General features: G+C 64.4%; 1 protein-coding gene across 2 annotated transcripts; it reads right to left on the reverse strand.

Annotated features, from left to right (window-relative positions):
• Nucleotides 1-331: 331 nt before the first annotated feature.
• CDKN1C (cyclin dependent kinase inhibitor 1C) lies at nucleotides 332-2,763 on the reverse strand. Of its 2 annotated transcripts, none has more exons than XM_064492001.1 (4): nucleotides 2,627-2,763; nucleotides 1,792-2,447; nucleotides 1,130-1,266; nucleotides 332-1,023 (listed from the first exon to the last, which is right to left on the reverse strand). In XM_064492001.1, the coding sequence occupies exons 2-3, from the start codon at nucleotides 2,435-2,437 to the stop codon at nucleotides 1,133-1,135; spliced, it is 780 nt and encodes a 259-aa protein (XP_064348071.1). In that variant the 5' UTR covers nucleotides 2,438-2,447; nucleotides 2,627-2,763; the 3' UTR covers nucleotides 332-1,023; nucleotides 1,130-1,132. The 2 variants fall into 2 exon arrangements, with proteins under 2 accessions (XP_064348071.1, XP_031304065.2); XM_031448205.2 differs by having other exon boundaries at nucleotides 1,792-2,479; nucleotides 2,627-2,757.
• Nucleotides 2,764-8,086: the final 5,323 nt, after the last annotated feature.

The raw sequence follows: 8,086 nt of genomic DNA on the forward strand, positions 1-8,086 counted from the left end.
CTCTGCAGGTGCCCCCCTGAGCCCCACTGGGGCTCAGCCCAGGGCAGCTGGGGTGTGAGTGGGCTCGGCGCACAGACTTGAACGTGGTGTGTGTGTGTGTGTGTGTGTGTGTGTGTGTGTAACACACAGAGTGAGGGCGGGGCCGCTCATCCCTAAATTAGGGGCCTAGAGCAGGTGGGCGTGGGCCAGCCCTGCCAAGAGCAAGTCCCCCTCCCTTTAGTGCCGACAGCCTAGACAGTAGCCGCGCTGCCCCTGTATCCTGAGCTCTAGCTCCCTAACTTTTGGGGGTGCCAGAGAAGAAAGCTGGAGGCAGTACAAGCACACACGGAGCTGAGTTGCAGCATTTTTCGGCCTCTTTATTTAGAACCCGGCAGACGAGGGGCCGGGGCAGTGGTGCAGACGGCTCAGGAACCTTTTTTTTTTTTTTAAACAGATTTGTCTTCAAGTTTAAACTAATCATAATAATAAAAAGAGACAGCGAAAGCGCGAAGAGACTGCAAGCTAGATGGGCTTGTACGGCAGCTACAGCTTGTGAGCGACCCCTCCCCCCAGAGTCCGCTATAAAAATAAATTTACATTTGTCATAACCAGATGCGGGTGAGGTGCCTTTGGCGTAACCAATAACCGAGCTGTTGCGTGGCAGAGCGGCCCACGCCTCGACATAAATAGAAATATAAGTTAGTATAACTTTAAAAACTTTTTGTACAAATATACATGTTTTTTTCTTTTTTCCTTTTTTTTTCCTTTTTTCATTTTTTTGCACTGAGTTTCAGCAGAGATTAAACATTTTATATAAATGACTCTTAAAGCTTTACACCTTGGGACCAGTGTACTCCTCGTGCAGAATACATTTAGATATAAAAGACGTTATTAATACATTGCACAGTTTTCAAACTTAAAACCGAAGGCTGCTCAGAGGCAGCTGCCGCCGGTCGCTGCTACATGGACGGTCCCAGCCGAGGCCCAGCGCTCCTTTCCTGTCCGCTGCCCAGCGGGCTCCCTCAGGGCTCTTTGGGCACGAGGCTGCGGGAGAGAGGGACGGTGAGCGACAGGAGGCAGAGAGGAGACCGAGTGGCCGCGAGGAGCCTGCGGGGCGACTCTCCCCGCCCACCCTGGCCACCGCACTCACCTCTCATCGCAGCCGCTTGCGCGGGGTTTGCTCAGCCGAGCCGACGGCTGGAGCAGCGCCAGGCGCGGCGCATCCCGCGGGAACCTCGTTTGACGCCTTGGCCTCGGGCGCGGGTCTCTTGCGCTTGGCGAAGAAATCTGCGGGCGACAGTGAGCGCAGCCGGTCAGGGCGGGGCCGGCCGGGGAGCCCAAGAGGGGACCGGGAGGGGGCGCGGGCGGCTGGCCGGCCGGGGTGGGGGCGCCGTCCCCGCCCGCGCCGAGGTCCGCGGCGGGTCAGCTTTGTTTACGTCGCCGCGCAATGTGCTGTGTAAGCATTTCCCCTTGTCCCGCGGCCAAGCCCCCCGGGGCTATCGCCGCGCTTAACCCCCTCCGCGCCGCGATCGCCGCGCCCGGCCGCTCCCGAGAAGGGGTTCCAGCGGCCGGGCCGAGGATCGCGCTCTGAGGGGGCCAGAGCGCGCCCTCCCACCTCTCCTGAGAGAGACTCTCGAGAGCACAACAACAGGGAGGGGACGGGGTGCGGGAGCAGCCGCGCCCTGCGCGCTGCGGGCCCTTTAATGCCACGGAGGAGGCGGGGACCGAGTGAGGCCCCCGAGGGCCGTGGAGCCCGGCCGGCCGGACAAAGCAGGGCCGGGCCGGGCCGGGGCGGGGCCGCTCAGAACTCACCGGAGATGAGAGGCCCGGACAGCTTCTTGATCGCGGCGCCTCCGGCGGCGGCAGTGGTGGCGGTGGCAGTGGCGGCGGCGGCGGCGGCGGCGGCGGTGGTGGCGGCAGCGGTGGCGGCAGTGCCCGGCGCGGGGCGCCCCGAAATCCCTGAGTGCGGCGGCTCGGCGAGAGGCTCCTGGCTGCGCGGCGGCGGGACCGCCTCCTGCTCAGCGCTCTCCTGCGGCGCCGGGGCCGGGGCCGGGGCGGGTGTTACGGCCGGGCCGCTGGACGGCGGCGCCGGCGCCTCCCCGAGGCCGTCAAGGGGCTCATCGGCCGGCGGCCCCGGGGGCGGGCAATTGACCGCACCGTCAGGGCGGGGACGGGGCGCCACGAGCAGGCGACAGCGCCCCACCTGCACCGTCTCGCGGTAGAAGGCGGGCACGGAGTCGCTGTCCACCTCGGTCCACTGCAGGCGCCCAGGGCCCCGCAGTGGCACGTCCTGCTGGAAGTTGTAGTCCCAGCGGCGCTGGTCCTCGGCGCTTAGCTCGGCCAGGCGCATCTGCAGCTCGCGGCTCAGCTCCTCGTGGTCCACGGGCCCGAAGAGGCTGCGGCAGGCGCTGGTGCGTGCGAACACAGGAAAGGTGCGGCGGGCGACGAGGCGCTCCATTGCCAATGTGCTGCGGAGATACACGTCGGACATGGCCGGGGGCTGCGCGGGCCGGGCGGCGGGAGAGGAGAGGAAGAAGAGGAGGAGGAAGAGAGGAAAGGAGGGCGGAGGCCGGGCGCAAGTGAGACCCCGTGCACCCGGAGTCTGCATTTGCAAAGGGACGCGGCAGGAGGACGGCGCGGCGGCTACCTGGCTGTCGGGCAGTAGACTGCTCCTGAGTCTCGTTCGCTGTGTCGTCCGGCCGGCGGCCGCGCCCCCTCGGTGCCTGTCTTCGTTCGCTGGGCTGGCTCAGGCCTGGCTGGCACCCACCGAGCGCAGAGCACTTGGCCTGTGGAACGCCCAGTCCTCGCGCGCCCCTTTATACGCGAGGGTCCCACCCCCCCGCGCGCGGGCCCCGCTGCTATTAGCATAATGTAGTATTTTCAGTTTCAACAACACCGCGGCGATTGGCCGCGGCCGCGCAGCCCCCGCCCCTCCGGGAGCCCGGCCCCCGCCCGCCTCCCATTGGTCGCGCGCACACACCCACCCGAGGGCGGGGCGGGGCGCGAGGGCCGATTGGCCGGGCGCGGGGCGCGCGCAGCGGCGGGGGAGGGGGCGGTTCGCGGGGCGGGGCCGGAGTTAAAGGGCGCTGCGGGCGGTAACGTGACACCGCGGCGCCCCGCCCCCTCGCCCCATCCCCCCGGCGCCCCCCCCCCCGCTCCCGCCCCCCTCCGGCTCCTTTGTCTCCAGGCGGGGGCTGCTCGGCCGCGGTGGCGCGGGAGCCCCCACCTCGGCCGGCGCGCCCTCCCGGACGCGGGGGGCAACGGCGTCCAGCCTGGCCCGAGTCGCTCCCCGGGGGGCGCCCAGCCCCACTGCCCGCACTCGCCCTTGAGTCTCCCGCGCCAGCTGACGGGCCTTTAACCCGCCGCGGCCATCTCGTCCCTGGCTGGAGCTAGACGGGGTCTTCGGGTGCCCCCGCGCGGCCTGCTGCGCCCGAGGCTTGTGTCGATGGCAGAGTTCCGCGCACCTGGAGTCCTAACACACCTGCTGGCCCTAAGGCCCACGCGCGGGGAGAGGGGTGTGGAGGGCCAGGGGGAGGGAGGCTCAGCTCCACTTTCTCCAAGGGCGAAGTGGCGCACACCGTTAGAGCTGGCCGGGGTCTGGAACCTCTAGCTCTTGGAGCCGCCCGCCCTGCCCAGTGGATGGGAAACTGGCTGTGCCCATCCTGGGCTATTCCCATCATGTTGCTGTCTGGGTGCTCCGCCCCCTCAGGCTTGGGCCAGTCTGAGCCACGCTAGGTGAGCGGTCCGGCTGCCCAGGCTGGCTGACTGGAGGCTGCTGCTGTGTTGGATGGGTCTCAGACTGGGCGCTAGAGGCTTCTCCACGGCAGGTGGGCTTGGCCCTGCCCAGCCTGGGGCCCTGCCTGGGTATGCTGATCTTCTGGGCTGGCCTTATCCCTTGTCATACGGGGAACCTCCAGGTGGGTGGGGGGTTCAGGGGCAGCCCCATTCCAGCTGCATCTCTCTGCCACTATGCTGGAAAACTAGCGCCCCCTCGGTTGTGCACAATAAACGTTGTTGGTTGGCGAAATGCACCCCTAAGAATGAAGGACAGGGCATGCGAGCCAGTGGGCCCCACCACAGTGTCAGGGATGGGGAGACCAGTCCAGAAAGGGAAGGACCTGCCAAGCATCTGTTGGAAGGCCCAGCGGAGCTCTCAGCCTCTGTCCCGGGTGAGCAAGCCCAGAGCCCAGGGAGGGGGGTGCCTCCCCTAGTCAGGTGGGCTCAAGGGCATGCAGGGATGTAACTCCACGATGACAGAGGAGATCAGGGGAGCAAGGTTTGAAGCGAGGAGGGTGAACAGGAGAGGGCATCAGCCCAGCTGAGGCACAGGGCAGGTTGCCACTCTGGCTCTTGGTAGCAGGACCAAAGGTAATGACTGGTGCTGATTTCTTTATTCTTTTTTGTACACTGTATTCCAAATTTCTCACAAGTACAGATACTACATTTTTTTTTAATCTTCAGGAAAATATAGAGAAGATGACAAAGGCTTCCTGGCCCCTGTGTCCTCCTTGGGTGGGGCTGATATCACTAGGAGGCAGGGCCCTGCCACCCCCATTGCCACAGCTACACCAGCCTCCCCAGAGGACATATGCACCAGACCACAGTGGGTATGACCACAAAATGTAGAAACACGTGCCTCTCAGGATTTCCAGAGAGGTCAGGATGCCCTGGCTCCAGCCATCCAGGAGGGCAGGTCAGGGAAGCCACCCACTCCCAGGCCGGCTCTGGACACCCAGGGGAGGCAGGATTCACGGAGACTGCCCCGTGGTGTGAGCACCTGTCTGCCCTGGGCCCCGTGAAGGCAGGGAACCTAGTGCACGCTTCATAAATTAGCAGGAGCAGTCCCTGCACCAGGCTTCCGTGCGGCCCTGTCCTCCCCATGCACAGTTGGTCTGGGGATGGGCTTGGGGGTGGGGCGTTCCCACTGCCTTTGTTGCACAACGGATCCCTCATGGGTGCCAGCTGAGTTCAGGCAGGTGGGTCCCAGGGGCACCCCAGTGACAAGACCAACAGCATGTGAGCCAGAGTCCTGTCTCCGAGGACTGGGAGTGGACGTCCCTACAAGTCGGGTCACACAGCAAGGCAGCTGTGGAGCCCTCAGCTAGCCCAGCCCAGTGCAGGATGATTTCCGTGGCTCCCTTGCTGGGCCTCACCTGTTTTACAGGGAAGGAATGGTGGCGAGCTGGAGACTTGGAGACGGAGAGCCTGGGTTAGCTGCCAGGCCACACAGCAGGGTTCAGACCCAACCCTCCCCCAGCTGCCTGGCTTCCTACTTCTGTTTCTTGAGGGGCCATGTGGACAGCTCTTCTCTCGTCCACGCATTAGGACAGGGAGGTGGCCTTCTGAGTCTGCTGAACCTGCTGGTCCCAGGAGTGGGCTGGGTCCCTCCCGGAGCCCAGGGATAGACCCGGGGTGGGGCAGGGGGCCGGGGAACAGCTGGGGGACTGGGGGCTGGGAGCCCCAACCAGCACGGAGGAGAGGCTCAGTCCTCCACCCCAAGGGGCTCTGAAGCAAACAACCGAGCAACCGTATGTCTAGGTACAACAGCCAAGCTCTCCTTTTGTAATTTAAAATGTACCCAAAGGAAACAAGCATACATACAAAAGGAACAATATGCAGGCAGCAGAGCCAGGGAAGGGTGCGGCTGCTCTAGCCCCCAAATCCTGCATGTGTGGGCGCAGGGAGCCTGTTTGCAGCAGGGGGCGGGGGGGGGGCTGTCATAAGCACCAGGCTCCCTGCTGGCATCCTACAGGTATAATCCCTGTAGCTCTCACCCCATCCAGAGGAGGAACAGCAGAGAAAAGCTCGCCAAATCTTTACCTTTTCCTCTGAGCACATGGAAAGAGCACTCCCCCAACCCCTTTACAGCTTGGGGTTGAGGCAGAACGCCGCCGGTTTTGGTCACAGAACATGAGGAGAGTGGCAGTTGAGAAGACTAAGGCTGAGAGGGGAAACACGCTTGCCCAAGCGAGTGGCTGAACCTGATCCCTGCTCGCGGGAATCGCCATCCTCAGCCGCGTGCTGCCTCCTGGTGGCTGGCTCCTGCACTGCACCTGTCTGGCTACCTCAAACCTCTCTTCTGGGATCTCACTGGGGACACTTCAAGGGGTGTCTATGTCCCTCCCGGCAGCTCGCGGCAACTAGCCAGATATCTAGCGTGGTGCCCTTCTGCGGAGTCTGGAGAAATATTACAAACGCTGACAACACCAGCTACCCGGAGCCTGCCCTGCACCGGCGCTGGGCTCCTAGTCTCATTTAATCCTTCCAAGAACCTGCAGAGGGAGGCGTTTGGATGGCCCAAGCCTGAGACAAGCCTGAGTCTCAGAGGTTGAGCAGCCTGCCTGAGATCACCCAGTACTCAATGGCAGCAGATCTGTGCCTCTGGTCCAGCCCTGAGCCCCTCGAAAGCAGTTGAGTCCTGAGGTTAACCTCCTCTGACATCCTGGAAGCCCTGGAACCAGGAGTGGGCATCTGAGGGGGTATGGCCCTGCCCTGGGATGGCTGACCCCCGGGGTGCCTCCCACCAGGGAGGTGACTGAGCCCCTGCTGCACCAGGTCTGCCTTCCTCTGTCCAGATCTTAGCTTGTCCACTTCGTGCCCACCAGTACAAGGCCCTCGCTGCCCCACCGGACTCCCCCACTGTGCCCTGGGGAGTCTGCCCAGCCTGGAAGGGCCACCCCTTCAAGCTCAAGGCACATCCCCCAGCAGTCACTTCACCAAGGCCCTGGACAGGCCTGGCCGACCCCCTGCGGAGGCGGCTGCCCCTCCGATCTTCACCTTCTCCTCCCTGAGATGGAGCCTGGAGGCCCCGAGGGGTGTGGAGAGTTACCGATTAACTAGCCAGCCCCCAGCGACAGGCTCAGCTCCGCGCCCGCCCGGCGCAGGGGGAGGTTTCCCAGCGCACTTGGCGGGGGCCCAGCGCCCGCGCGCAGCGAGAATGTTCCTCCCGCACCGAGTTCCCGCGCTCGGCTCGCCTCGCCCCGCCCCCCGCCCCCCCCCCCCCCCCAGGACAGGCTGTTCTCGGGGCGGCTGCCAGGCACGTCCTCCGCAGGTGCCGGCCTCCCTCCGGTGACGCGTCCACATGCCGCACAACGCGAATCCAAATCTCCGATTACAGGGACTGCCTTGTGCTCAGGGTCCCGGGCCGGGGTCCTCACTCCCCCGCAATCGGCGGGAGGGGGCTGGGCAATCCTGGGGGAGGGGCGGCGGGAACAGGAACAGCCTCCGACGGGAGAGCTCCCCCACCGCTGCTTCCCTGGGGTCTCAGGCGGGGGGGGGGGGGGGGGCCTTGTCCCAGCTTCCCCGGGCCTTTTCTGGTTTCAGCACCCAACGTCTCAGGAGACCTTGGACCACTGGTCATCGAGAGCTCCAGACAGACCCTCCAAGGGCTGAGGAGAGGTCCTGGAGCAGGGGGGAGGCACAGAGGAGGGTCTTAGGGCCATGTGGGGGCCTGTCTGACATCTTCTGTGACTGGCTCTCAGTCCCACCACACCCCGCTCCTCCTCACCTGCACGACACAAGACTGAACCATCCCGGGGCCGGAGGCTCACTTTTCCTGGGAAGCAGCATGAAAAACGCATGGGGGTGAGGAGGTGCCCCCTTCACAGGCCTCGTGCCCCGACCCTGTTCCCCCAACTTCCTGCCTCATCTTTCTGAGCTAGTGGGGACCCCTGTGGGTCAGCATCTTCTGCTCCCAGGGCACACCAGGGACGCCAGCTGCCACTCTGCTTCCAACACCCCCACACGGTGCTCAGAGAAATGCCAGGGAGGAGACATTAGGGTCCCACCCCCACCCCCAGAGCAGAACCTGGCCCCGCAGTTATACAGGAACAAGAGGCAAGAGCCCCCGTGCCCACCAGGACTCAGGGCAGGGGGCTTCTAGACCTCAGGAGAGACTTCACTTGAGACAGGAGTTGCGCCCCTGTACGTGGCCAGCACTGGGACATGCCTGAGCAGGCTCCCACCGCAAGTCAGGGCGGGATGAAGGCACAGCCGCTGGCCCGCTGCCTGTCCACAGTCAGGCTAGGAGACCCCCACCACTTCATCCATGCCCCCATTCACTCGGTCACCACATTTGCCCAACTCCCCTGACCCTGGCTGGGTTTCC

Source organism: Camelus dromedarius, chromosome 12 (assembly GCF_036321535.1).
Source record: "Camelus dromedarius isolate mCamDro1 chromosome 12, mCamDro1.pat, whole genome shotgun sequence".
In the NCBI taxonomy this organism is placed as follows: Eukaryota; Metazoa; Chordata; class Mammalia; order Artiodactyla; family Camelidae; genus Camelus; species Camelus dromedarius.

Bases quoted from the DNA above. Each gene is read 5' to 3' on its own strand.
- CDKN1C (XM_031448205.2), bottom strand. From the start codon at position 2,470: ATGTCCGACGTGTATCTCCGCAGCACATTGGCAATGGAGCGCCTCGTC. The intron at 1,267-1,791 runs GTGAGTTCTGAG...TGTCGCCCGCAG, and splicing joins GTCCGGGCCTCTCATCTCCG to ATTTCTTCGCCAAGCGCAAG.